The sequence below is a fragment of the Sinocyclocheilus rhinocerous genome, unplaced genomic scaffold, assembly GCF_001515625.1.
Source record: "Sinocyclocheilus rhinocerous isolate Xijiao unplaced genomic scaffold, SAMN03320098_v1.1 scaffold1576, whole genome shotgun sequence".
NCBI classification, from domain to species: domain Eukaryota; kingdom Metazoa; phylum Chordata; class Actinopteri; order Cypriniformes; family Cyprinidae; genus Sinocyclocheilus; species Sinocyclocheilus rhinocerous.
The window spans coordinates 142066-166107 of NW_015628323.1; the positions used below are offsets into that span (position 1 = coordinate 142066).

The 24042-nt window shown below is 35.3% G+C and overlaps 1 protein-coding gene across 1 annotated transcript in view; it reads right to left on the reverse strand.

Moving 5' to 3' along the window:
* grm5b (glutamate receptor, metabotropic 5b) overlaps positions 1-24042 on the reverse strand; it is a 62089-nt gene that overhangs the window by 19080 nt on the left and 18967 nt on the right. The window contains exon 3 of the mRNA XM_016548911.1: positions 19051-19300. Within this exon, the coding sequence (XP_016404397.1) occupies positions 19051-19300 (250 nt within the window). The remainder of the gene's footprint in view (positions 1-19050; positions 19301-24042) is intronic.

The following is a 24042-nucleotide window of genomic DNA, read 5'->3' on the forward strand; positions in this document are numbered from 1 at the left end:
GTTAATTAAATATAAAAGTTAATTAAAATAAAATACAAATTATTACAAATCAAATAAATAATAACTAAAAATAAAATAACATAACATAAAATTTAATAATATAAATAATAATTATTATTTTGTTTAAAATATGTCAAATTAATTTATTATATATAACATAATTAAATAAAATGGAAATGACTATAAATTATTAAATAACATGAAATGATAAAAAATTAAATACATATTTAAAAAAATAATAATTATTATTATTTCAAAAAATTACAGACATATTTTTGTTTCAAATAAATAATTATTTTTTACAATTATTTTTAATAATATTTGAATATTTTTTAATTTTGTGTACGTGTGTGAGACACTGAATCATACAGCATTGAATTATTTCTTGCATTAAACCACACAATAAAACTGACTCGAGGTGATTTATGAGTTCATATGTTATATATACCATCAAAGTTGCACATATTTAAAAGTTTGTGCATGTATGATTTTGTAGCCAAATCCTAATGAGCATCAGAACTGAATTGTAATGTTTTAAGCAGCTTACTTGTATTGCTCTTTATAGGCAGCATCTACACTGAATCATACAGCATTGAATTATTTCTTGCATTAAACCACACAATAAAACTGACTCGAGGTGATTTATGAGTTCATATGTTATATATACCATCAAAGTTGCACATATTTAAAAGTTTGTGCATGTATGATTTTGTAGCCAAATCCTAATGAGCATCAGAACTGAATTGTAATGTTTTAAGCAGCTTACTTGTATTGCTCTTTATAGGCAGCATCTCAAGCACCAACCAAGTACACAGAGCTTGTGTGCGAATGTGTGTGTGTTAACTCAATTACATCCTTGCCGACAGGCCAGCTGCAGAAATCAACCCGGGGTTAAACTTAATACAAAACACACACATCAAATCACGACACACACTTCAGTCGGCAGTCGAGACAGAGAAGGACAGTCACCTCAGTAATGAAACTAGTGCAAACGAGCACACACACACACACACACACACTCAGGGTGCAGATGGCATCATTGTGGGCAAACTCATTTGACACCCTGTGCGCTTGTGTTGAAGGACTGATGACCTCACAGCTGGCTGCGATGTGATTGGCTGAGACTGTAGCCATGGCGACAGCATTAGAGTAGTAGGTGCTTATGGGGGATTCCGAGGAACTCTACTGAAAATGATACATTGTGTGTTTGTGTGTTTAAGGCTCACAGTACTGTTTCATTACTGTATCGGCTTAGATGTTTCTCCTAAATTACGTTAGGATAAATAAAAAATAAATGCAAAAAAGTAATTTTTTATTCAGTCTCTGATGAGAAATGTTTGCGTTTATATTGAGATCTCGGACTTTTGATTGCAGACTCTAGCATGTCCTGAGATATTGTTGAGATCACGTCTGAAACTCTAGAGATGTCAGATTATTGGCAATGTTATTGACGTTAAAGAAAACTAAAACTGAACCTAAATGAAAAATTTTTTTTCACCGAAATGAAAACTAAAACTAACATTACTGGGGAAAATTGCTAATTAAACTGACTCTAAATGTAATCTACTGACTCCAAATGTAAACTATAAAATAAAAAAAAGATTATAAATGAAATAAATAATAATAATAAATATAATAAAATTAAAACAAATAAAAATTACATTAAATTAAATTAAAAATAAAATACAAATACAATAAAATAATGATTAATAATGAAACACGGTATAGTATAAAACTTGATACTTTTACAACTCATTTAATTTAACATGCAAGAGCTGTGCTGAGAAATATAATACTGTTAAATGATGTTAATATATTAACTTTATTATTAGCGGCCCTAAAACACTAAAACAAAAACAACTAAAATTAAAACTAGAAAATGGCATACAATTAAACTGAAACAATAATAGAGTGAAAACGATCAACTACGGTAAATTGAAAAAACGAATGAAAACTAATTAAAAAAATAAAATAATAATAATAATAAAACAATGATTGAGTAGATACTAAATCTAAGTTAAAACTGTAAAACTAAAATAAAACATAATAGTATGAAAAGTATAAAAAACTGAAAAAAAAAGTCAAGTGAAAAATAAAATACAAATGAAAAGTAAATAAAAAAATTAAACAACAAAACTAAACTGATACCATAATAGAGTGAAAATAATCAACTAAAGTAAATTGAAATATACATGAAAACTAAATTAAAACAAAAATAATATAATGATAGGCTAAAGAGAAAACAGAAAATAGATCAAAAAGACAAACTGAAAACAAAATAAACACTAAATACTAAAACTAAATTAAAAGTGTAAAACTAAAACTAAAAAAAGACTAATAATAATAGAAATGAAAACTAAATAAAAAAATACAAATACTGGAGTCTTTTTCTAAAGAAAAATATCTGAAAAGCAGGAGATTTGAACAGAAGACTTTAAACGTGTGCAATAACAGAGCAAGACAGAGACATTGTAATATGTTATACAGTAATGCCAATAAAGCTCATTTGAATTGAATTGAATTGAACTGAGAGAGAGAGAGAAGTTTGACTTTTAAATTTCTTTTATTAAATCAAGGATATTTGGGATCTATCAATATATATATTGATATTAATCACGTAATTGGAAAGGAGAGAGAACAAAACCTTTTTCCATTCCCATCAGATTCACACAAAAAGTTATTAAAACCCCAAAGATAAAGAGAGAGCGAGAGAGAGAGAGTGAGGGCAGCTCATGCCGCTGTCCCATCCCAAGGTGAAGGATTGAACCAGCGCTGACCAACAACACAGTTCAGCATGCAAACACGCTCTCGCCTGGAACAAGTGCTGCATAGCAGAGATAACTGAACCGTGACCGCGCACAAACACTGGCACAATGTGTCCGGCATCATCACAGGGGCACAAACGCCCTTCCAGTGCCAACTTCCTCTCTGTCCCAGAGCGTTACAGCTTCCCACAATGCACTCCTTCTGAAGAACTCTTATTTGCAGCGGATTACTGACTCCTGAGATGTATGAACTAATGAATCGCACACAACACCACCACGAGTGTGTTTAAAGAATGTAAACAAGGTCAGTTCTGAGCTCGGATCCTTGAACACAGCTCTGTCAGGTTTTCCGTCAGCTGTAATCTCCTCGTGTTTCTCCGTTCAGCTCTGAATCGCAACTTTCCAGCAGCTGATCTTTCTCTCAGTCTCTCAGCATCTTCTCCATCAGAACGAGCCCGTCTCCGTGGAGACGAGGAGACAGATCGCCATGGCGATAGAACTATCCTTGTTTGATAAATCTGACAGCGACTTTCGAAAGAGATGAGGTCAGTTTTACAGAGAGAAACATTTGCTGTTTCTCGACTTCATGTCTCTTTTTCTCATGGAGCGCCTCATACAGGTCACACCTGTGCTTTCTGTGTGTGTGTGTGTGTAAATCTGAGCATAACGTCAGTCTTTATTAATGTGTTAGGCATATTTGAGCAGGTGTTTAAAAATGAGAAGCGCCTCATCAATCAAACTCCCATCATTGCAGAAACATTCATATAACACTAATGTAACACTAATATAACTCTGATTAATGTCATCTGAGCCTCACATACACTCACACACGTTCAGACACTCTGGGATGTTCAATTTAAAACAAAAGGATGTCATTTCCAAACCACACGCATCACTAAATAAAACTGCTAATGACAATGAAAATAATTATAAAACATCTAATATACAACCATCTACGAATTGGCACATTAAAATGGGATAAATATATTTTAACATAAAAATTATCATATTTAAATTCAAATAAAACCTGTATTTACATACCAAGTTTATTTAAATTTATATATATATATATACATATACATATCACACAGTCCATTGCAGTGCAAAACAACAAAATCACAGCCAAACAAAATATATATGATGATTAATATTCATATTATCCAAATAAATATTCAATTTTGGCCCAATGAAATTTCAGTGTGGGCGGAGCTATTATAAGTAACTATTAAATGCTTTGTTGCTTTTCCCATTATGACCATACTTTCAACAAAAACACCATGATTACTACAGTTATTGCTCATGTAAAATTAGAATAAATTAGCATGGCATCACCTTCCAAAAGTGTAAAAATGTAACAGTAATTTTTTTTTTGTTGGAAAACACCATGTTACCGCAGTTTTACTATACTAACAATAATTACTAACAAGTATTTTGGCAGAAGAAATGCTTGGCATGGCATTGGCATTTACATTATATTTATATGCATTCCTTTAGAAGATGCTTTTATGCAAAGGAACATTTGTTACAAAAGGGCAAATTCAATTCATTTAGAAGGGTCATTAAAAATCAAAAGTCATTAGTAATTAAAGGATAAGGTACAAAAGACAGTTCTATAGAGAATATAATCAGCAACAGCACAATGGTTACTTAAAAAGTGTTTACTAACATTTTTTAGAAATATTATATAAAATATAAAATTATTTTAGGATTGACCAATAAGCATCCAGAACCAAAACGATCAGTTTTATGACACAGAGTGAACTGAAGGATTTCTTTCACAAAAATTCAAAATTGGAAGACAAACACACACATACTTATGTAATATTTGACTGACTTGTGTCTAGTGAAAGAGCCGACTGTCTGTCTGTCTCTGTGTGTGTGTGTGTGTGTGTGTGTGTGTTATGAAAGGCTCTTTACAACAGACCTCTCACACTTCATACAAGCGCCACACATGTGGGCGTCTGCTCTTCAACACGCAGACCTCAAACAGCCTCTGTGTGAGTGGGCGTATATAAAGAGCTTCCTGTTCGCCACGGTGGGATTAAATATCTTACATTTATTAATAAATGCAGATAAGCATCATCTACCTGTGAACATGACTGACTCGTTTACCCTCGTGTTTAGATCGAGTCTGTATTTATTGGGTTTGTGTTTTTCTTCTATCTGTTTATATCCATCAGTGCCATCAGGAAAGGAAATGAACAGGCAGACGGATACGGTCTGGACTCGTTTATTTGCGAAGGATCATATCTATCCTTGCTTTCACACAGCTGCGCCCTAAAATCTCATCCGCTGCTCCACGAGAAAGACCATTACCGAAAACACTCTACAACATTCACTCTCTGCTTCACTCTCAATAGGGAAGAAAAACCACAAATGAGATCTTGTTAAATATCTTGATTGTTTATCGAGTAGTGGGATTAAATGAGCAGATGAAGACTTTACATAAGTCTCTTGCTTCCCAGAGAAAATGGCCTGACTAATCTCACATGTAACTCTGCTAGTTTCAAAAGATTAACTATTAGTGGTTAACCAATATATAGCCATGGCCGATATATCGGCCGATATTTGGCTATTTTTATTCATTTATTTAATTTTATTTTAAGGTTTTCTGTACGGCTACATCTCAAGTGTGGATCCTCTAGTGTTTCAGAAGAGAAACAATTCTTGGATGACCAATTTATAGCCAATATATCGGCCGGTATTTTATTTATCGGAATCAGCCGGTATATTTTTCTGTCTGGCCACATCTCATGTGTGGCTTCTCTAGAGTTTCAGGAAAGAAACAATTAGTGGTTAACCAACATATAGCCAAGGCCGATATATCGGCCGATATTTGGCGATTTTTATTTATTGGCATTGGCTGATAAGATTTTCTGTTTGACCACATCTCGTGTGGCTCCTCTAGCATTTCAGAAGAGAATCAGTCAGTGGTTAACTGTTATATAGGCAATATTTCAGCCGATATTTTATTTATCACCATCAGCCGATATGTATGAAGCGTGACTTTTATTTTAACAGTGATGAGAATGCCAGTGCCTGAGCACACACTCTTATTCTCTATTGTTATTTAATTTCAGTAATTGCATGTGTTTTTACCATCTTTAAATTAAAAAGTGTGATATCCTATGCATCAGCTTTATATCAGCCATCAGTCATAAAAAAAAACAATATTAGTCGATCACTAGAAACTACAGAGCCCCGCACATGGCATGCAGGAAAAAAAATAGTAGGCTAAATCATGTGCACGATTTACTATTTTGTTCCCTCGATTTATAAATTGTGCACACGATTTACTAATTCGTTTCCTTGATTTATAAATTGTGCGCACAATTTACTAATTCGTTCCCTCGATTTGCTAAATCTTGCACACGATTTATAAATCGAGAGAACGAATTAGCATATTGAGGGAACGAAATAATAATCGTGTGCACGTTTTAGTACATCGAGGGAACGAATTAGCATATTGAGGGAACGAAATAGTAATCGTGTGCACGTTTTAGTACATCGAGGGAACGAATTAGCATATTGAGGGAACGAAATAGTAATCGTGTGCACGTTTTAGTACATCGAGGGAACGAATTAGCATATTGAGGGAACGAAATAGTAATCGTGTCCACGTTTTAGTACATCGAGGGAACAAATTAGTAAATCGTGCACACGATTTATATTTTCTTGCATGTCATGTGCGGGGCTCCGTAAGAAACAGTCTCAAACTGTGCTCAGATTTGCCAAGATACCCAAGGCTGCAAAGTTAGACTCTCATCAAATTTTCTCATTCATTTTATAGCTCTAGACACTAAAAAAATGATAATAAATTTCACAAATAATTACAAAAAAAATTGCACATTGAATTAATGAAATTAAGTTGAAGTACAAAAAAAAATTTATTTGCTTGTAAAGCATGCTCCAATAATCTTTATTTTATTCCCATAAAGTAATGTGATATATGACACTTATTGCCAAGAGTGATTTTGCCATAAGGCAATATATAATTTTCACATACGTATGGGTATGTGAAGATAAACGTTTATAATATAGCCTATATAAAATCCTCATAGTAAAATTTGTATGTGTACATGTTAATAATATCTGTATGGTGATATTTTATATGGTATTAAATGTAGCAACCATATGTCAACAATATATAGTCTATATTGTGTTATATATATGCAATTTTATTAAAACAACATGTACAAAAATACGTATTTTTTAATACATGTTTTTGCAATCATTTTTAAATACATGTCTATCTTTTATATTTACTTATATAATATCAACATGTACTGATGGGTTTTAGGATAGATAGACATACATGAACATACAAATTTGTATGGGCTAGATATATTTGTTAATATATGAAATTGTTAAAGTTTCTAATAGATTTCATATATGTTTTTTTTTACAGTGTTCTCTTACTGGATGACATCTATTGTCTGTTTTATTTCTCCTAAAGAGCTTTAGTATGACACATGAACTGATGAACCACTGTATCTCCAGTTGAGCTTTGAGAAGCAAAGAAAGTAATTTGGGTTTTGGAACAAAATGATGACAGAACTTTCATTATTGATGGACTATCGCTTTAAAGGTGCAGTGTGCAATTTTTCAGTGTCAAAATGCTTTCTCTGATCTCCACTGAATATGAAGAGGCAACTGTAAATAAGTCAATGGTGAAACACTGTGCGGCTTTAAATGTCTCCCTCTAGGTCTTTCTCAGAAACGTACGCCTTTCTCTCTCAGTATGCCAGCCTTACACATCAATACTGATCAAAACTCCAATCCCTGATCAATAACAACACCTCTAACACTGATTAAACCAATCAGCTCTTTGAGAAAACTAACGGCTTTTGTATAGATCTACACTACTGTTCAAACGTTTGGGGTGAGTAAGATTTCGTTATTTCAGAGAAATTTATACTTTCATTCAACAATAATGCATTAAATTGATTAAAAGTGACAGTAAAGACATTTATAATCTTACAAAAGTTTTCTATTTCAAATAAATGCTGTTCTTTGGAACTTTCTATTCATCAAATACCTGAAAAAAAATAAATATTGGGCAGCACAACTGTTTTCAACATTGCTAATAACCAGAAACGATTCTTGAGCAGCAAATCAGAATATTAGAATGATTTCTGAAGGATCATGTGACACTGACGACACTGAAAATTCAGCTTTGATCACAGAAATAAATCACATTTAAAAAAAAATAGCCAAATAGAAAACAATTATTTAAAATTGTAATAATATTGCACACTATTGCTGTTTTCACTGTGTTTCTGATTATATAAAGGCAGCTTTGGTGAGCAGAAGAGACTTCTTTCACGTTAAAAAATGTACCTACCCCAAACTTTTGAGCGCCAGAGTACATGAATATTAAAGATTCAAGATTGGAATCGAACCTGAGTGTTTCGCTAGTGTTGCTGCCATGACAACAAGGAAAGCACGCCAAGGATTTACAGCAAACTTGTGCTGATCAGCATGAGGTGACGGAACTCAGAGGACGTTAAAGAAATCACACACACACACACACACACACACACGGGTCACAGGAGGACAGCGTCTCTCCGCTCTGACAGTTACGACCTCCAAATGAATTGTGTGACCGTACAGCCCAGATCAGACCAGATCTCCTCTCATCTCCTCTCTGCTCTCTATGCTGTGATGGCTGTACATGAAGGGACGTCTTCGGATGCGCTGCTAATTGGGTGCCAAACGAGAGAAATCCGGCATAGAGAGAAAGCGAGAGGTTAAAGTCAACATGAAACGACATGCGCAACCCATTTGACTTCCCAATGCCAACGGTTCTTTTATTCACGATTGCCATGACATTTAATACATTTGAAGTAATAACTATTGGCAAGATTTTAGGGCTAAAATTGAAAACTAATTTTTGTCCTTGTTGTAACGTGCCCCAATTAATAATTCACAATAAAGTCAGAAATATCCATTAAGAAGATACATAGGGTCCATTTTGAGCTCATGTTGACTTTAAAGGATCAAATTCTTAAATTCTTTAAAGAATAAGCACAGCATAAAAGAGTTTGTGGTAAACAGGGTTTGTGAAGGTGTCAGAAGAGATGAAAAGTAAATAGAGAAGGAGAGAGATTTCTGTGGTCTTTCCATTTGTTTAGGTCAGGCCATAATGGGTGATCGTCAAGTGTTCAGAGAGCGCTGAAAATAGAGCGCAATTACTCCAGCCAGTCAAAACACTGGCCACAGCTGTCCTTCACACAACACACATGCTTAAACAACACTGAACGTACAGACCGGGAGCTCGGGTAAACTCTCAGTCACCACAAAACACAAATATAGCTTGCGGTCAAACGATCTGTGTTTCTGATTCTTTGATTTTAGTAACCAAGCAACAAGCTGGTAACAAGTTATCACTCAAAAAGTAGAAAAAAGCGAAAGTCTGTCTTACCATCGTCATCCCAAAACCATATTTAGTTTCATGTGGGTTCAGATTTCCATATGAAGTATTGTTTACGTCTCTGGAGAATGACATTCTCCATATACAATACAATTCATGTATTATAAAACTAATGCAATAGCTGTCAAACCTCGTTTATGCTTGCATTCAATTCAAACATGAAATGTTGAGATAGAAAACACTAAGGCCACTCAATTTGGGCAGAAATCAAACTGTTTTTTTCTGATAAAAATTGTGAATACGATTTTAAATTTGACTGAAAAAAAAAACAGGTTTGTGGCTTGTTTGTATGGCTGCACATTTTGGCTGAAATGTTGTGACTATATGGTTAGATTATACTGATATAAAATAATAATAATAATAATTATTATTATTTATAATAAATTATTATTAATAATAATAACAAATTATTTTTCTTATTATTATTATTATTATTACTATTATTATTATAACCATAACAACAATAATGTTACAAAATAAAAACATACAAATTACTAAAAAATACAAAATAGGAAATATTAATATTGCAATTTTACTGAAAAATATATATATAAAAAATAAAGAAACAATACAATAATAATTTTATCTAACATTACAACTGTAAAATTAAAACTAGTATTTATGGTTGTCCTAATTTCTTCATTTATTTTGATGGAAAAGCACAGGGAGTGGTGTTGTTAATAAGCACTTCTCATATAGGAAGAAGGTTAGTGCATGTTGCCTTGATAATTGCAATAAGCGATTTTGTAATTTTAGTTTTATTTCAATTAATCGTGCATCCATAGGATAAACAATGCTGTTTGACATTTTGAAAAGCAGCTCATCTTGACACACCACAATTGAATTGATACAAGAGCTGATGTATGGCAGACAGCAAGAATTTCAGCAAATAACAACTACATTTCAGTTTACTGCTATTATATAACTTACATATGTGACCCTGGAGCACAAAACCAGTCTTAAGTCGCTGGGGTATATGGGGTAGCAAGAGCCAAAAATACATTATAGGGGTCAAAATTATAGATTTTTCTTTTATGCCAAAAATCATTAGGATATTAAGTAAAGATCATGTTCCATGAAGATATTTTGTAAATTTCCTACTGTAAATATATTAAAACTTAATTTTTTATTAGTAATATGCATTGCTAAGAACTTCATTTGCACTAATTTAAAGGTGATTTTCTCAATATTTAGATTTTTTTGCACCCTCAGATTCCAGATTTTCAAATAATTGTAATCTTGGCCAAATATTGTCCTATTCTAACAAACCATACTTTAATGGAAAGATTATTTATTCAGCTTTCAGATGATGTATAAAACTCAATTTTGAATAATTGACACTTAAGACTGGTTTTGTGGTCCAGGGTAACATATATTATATAACAGACAATAAAGAATATAGTGCACAATCCGTATGGACTGGAAAAAAACGTCAGGCTAAGTGGTATGTGTGTGTGTTTTAGGCTTGCTGCAGATCAGACTCATGAGGTCAAAACCTCATGCTGTGTCCATCTGCACACAAACACACACACACTAACAGTGAAATCTGGCAGGACAGAAAAACAGTCCCATTCACATGAGACTGATGGATACACACACACATACACATTTTTAAGTTTGTCAGACAGATTACCAGAGGGTGCTGGCAATCATAGGACAGAAACACACACACACACACACACCAAAATCCTGACATTTACACACACAAGTGACCCACAGGGTTTCTCACACTGAAATGTTCCTGTCACTTTGATTGGCAGGTCAGGAAACTTTTGAGACTGTGGACACTCAAACAATCACTCAACACTTCCAGACATTTTCTCTCTCTGTGTTCTTCCATTACAGCCTTCAACAGACAACTTAAACACCTTATTAAACAGTAAAACTGTACCCTCTCTCATTTGAAGCAATAGGAAATCTGATTCATTTAGATGAATCAGCAAATGATTCAGTTCAAAAACTGATCCCTCTACACAAAAGTTCCTCCAAAGAATTTTAGGTATGTATCAGTGTTATTAACTACAACTAAAACTATTAAAAACCTTTCTTGTTAAACGGATAGTTCACCCAAAAATGAAAATGTGATGTTTATCTGCTTACCCCCAGGGCATCCAAGATGTAGGTGACTTTGTTTCTTCAGTAGAACACAAACGAAGATTTTTAACTCAAACCGCAGTCTGTCAGTCATATAATGGAAGTGGATGGGAATCAAGGCTTTGAGAATCAAAAAAACATACACAAAGAAAACCAAATTAAACCTTGCGGCTCGTGATGATACATTGATGTGTAAAGACATGAAACGATCGGTCTGTGCAAGAAACTGAACAGTATTTATATCGTTTTTTACCTCTGATGCACTGCAATGTCTGAACTGTCCTGAGCGCGTCCTCGACAGCCGGCGTGTGACGCGTCTTCTTCTTCTTCTTGCTTTCCATTTGAGAGATAGGTGGCGGTAATGCACTTATAAGTCTGCGATCCGCCATAAAGCAAGAAGAAGTAGAAGGCTGTCGAGGACACGCTCAGGATGTGCTCAGGACAGTTCAGACATTGCAGTAAAAATCAGAGGTAAAAAATGATATAAATACTGTTCAGTTTCTTGCACAGACCGATCGTTTCGTGTCTTTACACATCAATGTATCGTCACGAGCAGCAGGGGTTAATTTGGTTTTGTTTGTGAATGTTTTTTTGACTCTCAAAGCCGTGATTCACTTACATTATAAGACTGACAGACTGGAACGGTTTGAAATCTTCGTTTGTGTTCTACTGAAGAAACAAAGTCACCTACATCTTGGATGCCCTGGGGGTAAGCAGATAAACATCACATTTTCATTTTTGGGTGAACTATCCCTTTAATTGTATTACATGAAAACCTTGCACAAACAGTCAAATTTAAAAATGTTAAGTTAAAAACTTAACTGTTCTGAAATAAAATGTTTAGGTTAAAGTACTAAAATTATTAAAACTAAATAAACTAAATAACTAAAAACAAAGAAAAAAATTATATTAAGGTTACACTTTAGTATAAGGACCAATTCTTACTATTAACTAGTTGCTTATTAACATGTATATTGGCTGTTTATTATTGCTTATAAAGCACATATTCTGCATGACCATATTCTACATCCCTAATCCTACCCAACACCTATAAACTTAATAACTGCCTTACTTACTATTAAGAAGCAGCAAATTAGGAGTTTATTGGGGCAAAAGTCATAGTTAATTGTTTGTTAATGGTGAGTATTGTACCTTAAAATAAAGTGTGACCAAAATTACAAAATCACCTAACAAAATTAATTAAACGAAAACTCAATGAATAACAATAAAAGCTATTCAAAATATTAAAAAGTAAAATGTAAATAATACTAAAATAACATCTATATCTGTAACACCCCTGTGGACTGTTTGTTGTGGTTTCTTCCCCTTGTGTTGGTTTAGCCCGTATAATCATTAGTTAATAACCTCATTGTGCTCACCTGTCTGCCCCTCGTTATCTGCACTATATCTGTTCCTGTCTCTGGTATTTGGGTTGTCGGTTATTGTGAATGTTACCCTGAGTGCGTGTCTCATCTACCCGTATCTGCCTTGTTGTCTCTACATTAAACATCCTTATTTGAATCCTTGTCGTCCTCGTCATCCTGCCTGCCTCCACACACCTTGACCATGACAATATCTATATAGTATGTATATAATACATTTTTATTTAATAATTTTTTATGAAATATTATTAACAACACCCTAATAAAAGTTCATTCAAAAATCCACCATTTCTTATATATATATATATATATACTGTATGTATATATATATATATATATATATATGATATGATATATCATTTATCTGGGTGTATTATCTGGGGTACCAATATGGTTTTTCAATCTCAATTAGGGAGTTTTATATAATGTAGAATATTATAGATAGATAGATTAAAATATTATAGATAGATTTTGTTAAAATATTTTTTTGCTATTAGGTCATGTTATGTCATGTTAGATTACGAGGAGCTTGAGAAGCAGCTTCTCCAACACTGATTAAACACCAACCAGAGGCGAACATAAGGCGTGCTTCTCTTTTTTCCCAGTTTTACTCAAGACTCTAGGAACCGTGGAGCAGCTCTGAGCAGCTGTACCTGCGTCTGTGAAAGTTTGTGGTAGTTCATCAGTGAGAATCCTGGAGGCAGAACGAGATATTCATGGTAATTCCAGAGGCCTGACTTTAAACTCTCTCTCAGCCTGTTCACATCCCTCTCTGACTAAATCTGAGGCTGGCGGGAGGCGGTGGTGTTGGTACGGGTGACAATTCTGTTGCTATGGCAACAAGCCGTGGAAGGGTATTGGTTCCGTTTTCGTTCCGTCTCCAGCTCAGAGTGCAGCATGGATGGGGAAACGGAAAAGAATAGTTCAGTCGACCGTGCCAAACACACACACTTGGAGCGTCATTAATCAGTTAGCGCTTGGTCTGTGTCTGTGGGGTAAAAGCTGCGAGCAGGGCGGGGCTAATGTGTGTCACGCGGGCCGTAGAGATCACTGTCGGGAGAGTTCAGAGAGACGGGTCCATTAACACTGACACGCGGGCGTCTCACATAGAGTTTCATCTCTGTTAACCCTACAGGACGCTCGCGGCGGGAATGAGGAGAGGGCAGATGTGCAAGCTGCTCGTGACGGACTCGTGTGCACTAGATCCTGCAGAGAGAGTGTAAGAGGATCTGGGATATTCCGACGGTTGCACGTTTGTAATCCTACAAGCCCCATCCACCAAACCACACTGGCTGTGCCAAATCTGTGAGGAACGCCCCATGACAAACTCTCAGAAATGAGCAGTTAAACCAATACAAAGTGTGCATTTTCTGTGCCGACAGCAGCACCAAACGGAATAGTACAATCAACTATATTTTTTACAGAAAAGAAAAAGTGTCTCCACAATGCTAAGGTGTTCTGAGTGGTTGCTAGGGCGTTGCTAATGTATCCTAGGTGGTTGTTAGGACGTTGCTAAGGTATTTTGGGTGGTTGTTAGTGCATTGCTACGGTTGCTTGAATGTGTTGGTGTTCTGGGCAGTTTCTAGGCCATTACTAAAGTTCTGGGAGGTTGCTAGGGTGTTGCTAAGGTATCATAGGTGGTTGCTAGGACATTGCTAAGGTATTTTGGGTGGTTGTTAGGGCATTGCTATGGTTGTTTGAATGTGTCAATGTTCTAGGCAGTTTCTAGGCCATTACTAAGGAGTTATGGGTGGTTTTTAAGGCATTGTTATGGTTGTTAGACGTTACTAAGGTGGTCTGGGTGGTTGCTAGGACATTACTAAGGTGGTCTGGGTGGTTGCTAGGACATTACTAAGGTGGTCTGGGTGGTTGCTAGGGCATTGCTAAGTCAAGTCTTTGCTATTTAAGCATATAGCACTTTTTTCCAATACATATTGATTCAAAGCTGCTTCATGGTAATAATCAAGATGGACTTCTAGTTGGTTGCTAAGGTGTTCTGGATGGTTGCTAGGATATTAAGTCAAGTCAAATGACATCTGACTATATATAGCGCTTCATACAATGTAGACTGATTCAAAGCAGATTCACAGTAGTAAATAAAAAGGTGTTCTGGATGGTTGCTATGGCATTACTAAGGTGTTCTGAGTGGTTGCTAGGGTATTGCTAAGGTGTTCTGGGTGGTTTCTAGGTGATTCCTTACAAAACCTCCCTCAATTCTCTGTGATGTTCTGATGATGTCTAGGTGTTAGGTGTTATGGGTGGATGCTAGGGTGTTGCTAGGGTGTTCTGGGTGGTTGCTAGGGCATTACTAAGGTGTTCTGGTTGGTTGCTAGGGCATTACTAAGGTGCTAGATAGTATCTTACTAAACCAGTCTCTGTGATGTTCTGGTGTCTAGATATGGCTCGGGACCTTCCTGTAATGTCAGTCTGAATTTTTTGTCTGATTTATCATGCGCTATGTAAGAAAGTATTTTAACATCCCAAAAATAATGTGGGTATGTATATGAGTTCATGTGCTTTCTAGAGCAGATGTTTTGTTCTGTTGTGTGTGTGTGCACTCTAGAAACGGCTTTGATCCTCTGTGTTTCATCTCTGGTCTTAGATCAGTAGTGTAGCAGAGGGGAATTTACACACATGCACACACACTTTTCATTTTTAAGTCTGCCTTTAAGTAGATTTAACCGCATTACAAATTAAAAGTGGGGATGCCAATTGAACATGTTAATTTAGTTCATTTAGAGTGATTATAAGGAATAAATAAAAAACAAGGCAATAAAAAATGCATGCATGTCGGATTCCATAGTAATGGATTTACTTAACATCTGAGATATATAAACAGATATATAAACACAGACTAACAATTCTAGCTTTAAAATTATCTTAATTTGAGACTTTTCTCAGCAAATATTTATACATGCAATTCATTGTATGTAATTGATGTGATTCATGTTTTTAATCAAATTTCTGTGCAAATTAAAAGTCATTTGGTGAAAAATCATCCAATTATAAATCTGTTTTTCCTTTCTCTGGCTGATTTGAGCACACATTAGCGCAAACACATCTCCGATGCCTGCTCTGTCATTCCCTCGCTTTGGCCCAGAATTCTCTTCTTTCCTTCTCTCTCATCTGTTAAATATTCCTCTCACACTCTCGGCTCTGCCAGGAGGAAGAGGAGGATGACGAAGACTTGACAGCTCCTCCGCATGGAACACAGACCACCGCGCAAACATCCCATCCTGCCTGAGAGGGAGGCAGACAGGAAACGCATCATAAATACCGTCAGGGCTCTTAATGATCATGAAGTCTGCTCTATTTGCTCGCGTTTTTCTGGACTGTCGAGTGTCTGACCCAAGAGCTGGGCCGATACATTCTGCACACAAACACGGCAAGAGCTTCTCCAGTGACAAGCTCTAATCTGATTGTCTGGCTTCACGTAATTTCCGGGAGTCAAGAAGCACTGATTTCTATCAGTCCGCCAGGAAACAAAGTCATGTTTATGAGTTCCCAATGCCATAATAAACCCAGAAGATCTAGGATTTGACAAGCTGCAAGAAATCTGAGAAAGATACTGACCATCTTTCATAGATTTGTGATTGGTGGTTGCTAAGGTCTTCTGGCTGGTTGCTAGGGTGTTACTAACGCATTCTGTCTGGTTGCTTGGGGCGGTCTTAAGCTGTTCTGTGTGGTTGCTATAGAGCATTACTAAGGTGTTCTTAGTGTTTGCTAGAGCGTTGCTAAGGTGTTCATGGTTGGTGTTGTAGATGGTTGCTAATGTGTTACTAAGGTGTACTGGTTGGATGCTAGAGTGGTGGTAAGGTGTTCTGTGTGGTTGCTAGGGCGTTAATAAGGTGTTCTGGGAAGCTGCTATGGCGTTACTTTTCTGGCTAGTTGCTAGGGTGTTACTAATTTGTCCTAGCTGGTTGCAAGGGTGTTGCTAAGGTGTTGTAGGTGGTTGCTAAGGTGTTACTAAGGTGTTCTGGCTGGTTGATAAGGCATTACTAAGGTGTTCTGTTTGGTTGCAAGTGGTGCTAAGGTATTCAGTGTGGTTGGTAGGTCATTGATAAAGCATTTGGGTTGTTGCTAGGGTGTTGCTAAGGTGTTACTAAGGTGTTGCTAAGGTGTTTTTGCCGGTTTCAAGGTCATGTTAAGATATTCAGTGTGGTTACTATGGCATTAATAAGGTGTTTTGGGTTGTTGCTAGGGTGTTACTAAGGTGTTGTAGGTGGTTGCTAAGATCTTCTGTCTTGTTGCTAGGGTTTTACTAAGGTGTTCTGGGTGGTTGCTATGGAATTACTATTCTGGCTAGTTGCTAGGGAGTTACTAAGGTGTTCTGGCAGCTTGCAAGGGTGTCAATAAGGTGTTCTACCTGGTTGCTAGGGCAGTCCTAAGGTGTTCTGGGTGGTTACTATAGTGTTACTAAGGTATTTTAAAGGGTAGTTAGGGTATTACTAATGTGTTCTGGGTGGTTTCTAGAGCGTTATGAGATGAAAACAAAGCTATAAGAGATGCACATCCTTTCAGTAGTGTGGACTGCACCATTGAAAACAGGTCTATTGCACTGGAGTTTTTAACAGATAGTTCATCTAAAAATGACAAATATGCCATAATTTATGATATGATATGATACACACACACACACACACACGAGACGCGCACAGAAAGAAAATTCTTTCATTTTTTCAGAGCTTAATGACTTCTGTCGGTTCCTCGTGAGGACAAGTTTTAAGGACCACTTCAATTTCTGTCCACACATGCTGTGTTGTTTTGCGGTCAACCGTCGGCTCTTGTTGTGATTCCACTTCAGACAGAAGGAAGCCCTCCATTTGACCTGAGACTGAAGCAATAAATGCGGTACTAACGGTGTGTGAGAGAGTCTTACAGCGGCCATCAGAGACATTCAGACTCGACGAGAGGAGACGTGTGTGTGTGTGTGTGTGTGTGTGTGTAGGTGAAATCTTAAAAATAAAGCTTCTTAATGGCATTGATGGTTCCATGAAGAACCTTCAACATCTACTGAACCTTTCCATTCCAAAAAAAGTTCTTTATAATGGAAAAAGGTTCTTTAGATTCATAAAATGTTCTTCAAACTAAGAAAAAAGGTTCTTTAAAGAACTGTTTACTGAAAGGTTATTTGTGAAAACCCCCTATTTAACCTTATTTTTAAGAAATCATTTTAGGACATGATTTACCTAAGACATTTTACCTGCAACGATGATGTTGATGAAGATAATGTAATGATGATGATGGTGATGATGGTTATGAAGATGATATTGAAACTTCCTGTTGGTTTTCATCTGGACTAAACAGCTGATGCTGAAAAAGTCAAACATTTAGGGATACACACACACACACACTCACATATTGATTCCTGAGTGCATTTAGAGAGAAGAGTTTGTTAAAGGAACCGTTCCTCTAAAAATGGAAATGTAATAATCACCTTGTCATTCTGAAAGTGTGTGAACCATAAAAACATTTTCATTACTTGAAATAAAATAAGTATTAACTGAAATATAAAAAACTATAAAAAAGCTTAAACTTATTGTATTTCAGCTAGTTGCCAAGGCAACTTTTTTTCAATTTTAATAATAATAATAATAATAAAAGCGAAAAATGACAAAAACACAACTAAATTGTGTTTAGTAGCTAATTACTTTTTAGAGTAACTTACCCAGCACTGTTTTTTTTCCTGAAAAACTCAGCGAACTGAAAATCTTTGGGATTATTTTGAAGCTCAGAAATATGCAATAATATAATAAACGTATTTCTATAAAAGTATTTTATGTCGTATTAGTTCATGTTTGTTTTATTTCAAGTAACAAACGTTTTTATGGTTGTAGATTTAGTTGGTTTTCAAGTAGATGGGGTGGTTTTACAAATTAAGGCCGTGTCCACACGAACGCGGTTATTTTTAAAACCGCAGCTTTTTCTACGCGGTTTGGCTGTTCGTCCACACGCAAACGCAGCACCAGGTCACTGAAACCGAACATTTTTGAAAACGCCTGCCAGGGTGAAGATTTTCAAAAACTCCGGTTGCAGTGTTATCGTGTAGACCGCGAAACAGGAGTTTTTGGCTTGTGACATCGGAGCCTGCGCTGTTATCTCCGCCTACTGGAGACTTTTTCAGGCTTCTGATTGGCCAACATGGCTTTACAGTTGAGATTATATCGCCACCTGTTGGTTTGGCATGCTCTTGACAGTGCTTCATAGCATGCGTTTGCGTTTTCATGTGGACGGAGATTTTTTTTTAAACGGAAGGAAAAACTCAGTTTATAAAAATACCCGTGTATGTGTGGACATGGCCTAAATCTCCAGTCGAAGGCCAAGTAAAATCACACTCAATTTCTCCATGTTTTTCATCATTCACTCCTCCACTGACCTGCCGACCAACAGGAACTCTCCGACGAGGTTTTGTCGTCTCATGGCCATCAGGATGTTTCGTACGGTCATGCCCTCGCAGAAACATGCCACCACGCGAGCTTTGGGCAGATACTTGCGCAGTTTGACCAGCAGGCGGTCAAAGCTCTGCTCGCCGGCGTTACTCCAGATTTTATCCGAGTGAGCGATACAAATGCCTTCCTTCCCCGCCATCTCTTTAAACGCCTCCATCCCACTCTCACCATAGTTCCCTAGGAAAGAAACAGAGAGAATTTGATATGATTATTCAATTAACTAAAGAAATTAGTCATGAGTTACAGTATTACATCTCAAATGTTTGACACACTTTCGACAAATCTAATATATACAATTCAGAATATGTTTGACATTGAAAACAACAAAAAACTAAAACACAACACCAAAGAATACACTGAAGAAAGAAACAATGGCGTAGAAACAATTTTCACTCAGAAACTGCTAAAATTTCACAAATAATTAATCATAACCAACCGGTAAAATGATTAATTCATAAAAAAGGATCATGTTGCTTGCAAAAAAGTTATTTTGTCAGAATATAAGTTCTTTTGAATTGCTTTTAATGAAGAAAAATGTGTTTCAAGAAGCTATTTAATGTGTGTGAACACTGAAAAAAATCTGTTTTGTAACAATTTTTATTTTAAAAAAATGTTCTATTTTTGCAAGTCAAAAAGTTTTTATATAAGTATAAATATAATTTTTAAAAAATGATTTTTCAAAGTTGTAAATAAAAAAAAATCTTCACATTTAATTCAATGTTACTTGCAATTTCTTTGTAATTATTTGTAAAATTTACAAGCAATTTTTTAATAAAAATCATTTCAATGTAAATCCTACACCATTTTTTTTTCAGTGTAGAGACCAACCCAAACTAAACGTAGAAAAATATATTTAGCGATCTTTTTCTTTTCACATTTTTATAGCAGATTTCATCTGTTTGCACAGAACGTTGTGTTACAGTGTGAAATACTGACATTGTGTCAGACTACAGCTGTATGGATTTATTAAAGTTTGCTGAGACATTATTGACTCTTTCTTCCAGTGTCGCTTTCTCTGATGGAGAACTTGAGGATGGAGAGCTGTAAACCAGGTTCTCAGTCACATAAAATACATAAAGATCAACCACACACACTCATAAATGTACATAAATGAAGCTGTGAAGGTGTCAGATGAGTGTGTGAGAGGATTGAGAAAGGTTTCATCAGGTTCTGGTCCTGGTTGTTGTGGTTACATGTAAAGTCTTGTAATTAGTCTCACAGTGAGAGTAGCAGACACGAACAGATGGCACACACACACACACACTGTTGACATAAACACACAATCAGTCTCCGTTCATAAAGAGAACACCAGCCTTCACTTCCTGTCAAAGATCATTGAACAGAGATCATTTTCAAAGCATGAAACGATTAAACTAATGATCTCTGTTTGTTGAGGACCCATAATGTCCTAGAAACATCACAGAGAGCTCTAAAATAAAATAAAATAAAATAAAAATTTAATTCACTTTGAGATGATTTACCATATACAGTGAAAACTTATATTTTTATATTTTAAATTTATATTTAACACTAATAAATTAAATATAATACTGGTGTAAAATAGATCTTCCTGTAAAAGATCATTGAACAAAGATCATTTTCAAAGCATGAAATTAAATTAATATTTAAAAAATAATATTTGAACTAATAAATGAATATTTTATAGTCCTTTAGCTCAGAAAAAGCAAAAATAAAAACTCAAAGCAGATATAAAATATATGCAACTTCACAGGAAAAACATTAAAATAAAAGTGTTAAAATAATTAATAAAATATATCAAAGTAATTTTAGCAGAAAAATAATCTAAATATGTAACCATTCAAAGAATATTCATTGTTACCTTTAAGTTGAGTTAACATATACAGTGAAATATTAAACAAGAAATTACTTATGTTATAAAATATTATAAAATATAAATGTTTTATAACCGTATCAATTACTTTAATATTTAATGGTGAAAACATATTTAAAAATCTTAAATATATTCTATTAAAATATCTACATGTACTTCATTATAAACTATTGTTAAAACTGTAAACTTAAACAAAATAATACCAAAATGACATTCCATATCACATGAAACGTTCCACGTTTTACGTAAAAAAATTCCTTAAGAGACCTAAAAAGACACAAATTAAAGTGTAATTTGAGTCATAAAAAAATGAAAGTAATAGGCATAGCTCAGGTCATTTTGTTTTGCAAGAATTTAATGAGAAATGTTTGAACTCATATCGAGATCTATACATTTTGATTGCATACTCTGGTATCTTGGCAAATCAAAGCAGCTCGTGACTTGAGATTTCTACAGACAAATATGAGTCTTTTTCTTCAAAAAATCAGAAAAGCAGAAGCGTCAAATAAAACTCATTTAATCTCACTGCTGTCTAGGAGATCTCATTAGTGATTTCCTAAAGGAACGGATGGCTAAACACCATATAATTCATAAACCACACACACACACACCTCCACCTCAAAGTGCTGCACTCGCTCGGCTGGAATGTGGATAAATATTACAGCAGAAAACAGCTATAGCAAGTCTCAGTTAGCTTAATGCAGTACATGTAGCAAGTTTTTTTTTTTTATTATATAATAAATAAAAAGAAAACAGAGAGAATAGAAAAAGAACAGAGCAAGCCATATAAATTAAAATAAAATGAAAAAATAAAATGAAACAAAAGTAAATAAAAAAAATTGACAGAAAAAAATGCTACCATAAAATACATTTTAATTGGTTGTTAACTGATTTACCATATGCAATGAAAATTAACAAAACATATTGTAGAATATATATATATATATATACACAGTATATAATAATTTTTATAATATATTTAATAAAATAAAATAATGTGACTTATTGAAGGATGGCTACACTGAAAAAAGTTGGTGTACAAACAGTTTTCCCTCAGAAATTGCTAGTAAATTTAACAATAAATTACAAATAAACAGCAAGTAATACACTGAAATAAAAGTGAAATTTTAAAGCAATGACTAATAATATTTTCATGTAAAATGTACTCCATTCTTTTATTTACATCTACTAAAAAAAAAATCATTTTTTACAGTGCATATTGGAGCTGAAAGCGCAAACTGCAAGTAAATATGAATCTAATTTTCCATGCAAAGAGGTGGGCCAATCACAACAGGGCTCATTTGCATATAGAAGGTACAGTAGCAAAATCCTCTTCAACTCGAACGCTCAGAGATAAAATGTAAAATGATCCTGAAAAAAACGTTTCTGGTTTCTGCCAAGAAACCTCGACTGACATAATAAGTGGACTTCAGGGGGAGAAAATGAAATATGGGCTTTTTAAAATATAAATGTCCTAAAAGCTGCCCCGCTGCTCATGTATAAGAGACAGATGCTGTTATCAGCGAAAGGTCTTTCTCCGCTCGTTACATAATGTTAAGTATTTGCACTAAATCAAGTGGAGTATCCAACGGCATCGAATGATAAAAATCCCCCGCCGCGCCACGTCGTCTGAAAAATGTCCCGTGGTGATATCATCTGAAATCCATCTCTTAAAACGCATTTCCCCCTCAGCTTTACGCTCCCACTATCATTTCCATGATTTAACCGCATACTACATCAAAATCCTATGAGCATTTTTGGTTTGTGAGGAATCCAGCACTGATATGTGTGAGCAGATGGCACATACATGTCCCTCTCCACAGGAAACACACAGTATAGTGATGGAGAATCTCTCCTCACTGGGTTACTGTACATGTCCTACTCTGTGATTATGCTAATGATATTCAAATAAGAGAACTGTGCCGTATTACATCATAATCACATAACCCCTCCTTTGCTTTAAGCCTATTGGCTGGCTTGAGTGATTGACAGGTAGAAGGGACTCCATCAGCCAATCACTTGCACTGGATCGCGCACATGTCATTTATCAGCACTATGTGGGTTCTGGAAGCATTTTCCCATGTTTTTCCATAGGGGTTTCAAAGAATTCAAAGTATTCAACCAAATGAACCAGCTCAGAATGAATCACAATATTACAAAATTTGATAAAAAGCATTAAAAGACCACTACACACTACACACAACTACATTGTGTGATATATAACCAACAGTCCTAACAGCTTAATAAATCTACAGTATGAAATAATGATTAAATAAAATATGAAATTTTATATACAGTATATATATATATATATACAGTGGGTACGGAAAGTATTCAGACCCCCTTAAATTTTTCACTCTTTGTTATATTGCAGCCATTTGCTAAAATCATTTAAGTTAATTTTTTTTCCTCATTAATGTACACACAGCACCCCATATTGACAGAAAAACACAGAATTGTTGACATCTTTGCAGATTTATTAAAAAAGAAAAACTGAAAAATGCTCAGTATTTAGTAGAAGCACCCTTTTGATCTAACACAGCCATGAGTCTTTTTGGGAAAGATCCAACAAGTTTTTCACACCTGGATTTGGCGATCCTCTGCCATTCCTCCTTGCAGATCCTCTCCAGTTCTGTCAGGTTGGACGGTAAACGTTGGTGGACAGCCATTTTTAGGTCTCTCCAGAGATGCTCAATTGAGTTTAAGTCAGGGCTCTGGCTGGGCCATTCAAGAACAGTCACAGAGTCGTTGTGAAGCCACTCCTTCGTTATTTTAGCTGTGTGCTTAGGGTCATTGTCTTGTTGGAAGGTAAACCTTAGTTCCAGTCTGAGGTCCTGAGCACTCTGGAGAAGGTTTTCGTCCAGGATATCCCTGTACTTGGCCGCATTCATCTTTCCCTCGATTGCAACCAGTCGTCCTGTCCCTGCAGCTGAAAAACACCCCCACAGCATGATGCTGCCACCACCATGCTTCACTGTTGGGACTGTATTGGACAGGTGCCTGGTTTTCTCCACACATACCGCTTAGAATTAAGGCCAAAAAGTTCTATCTTGGTCTCATCAGACCA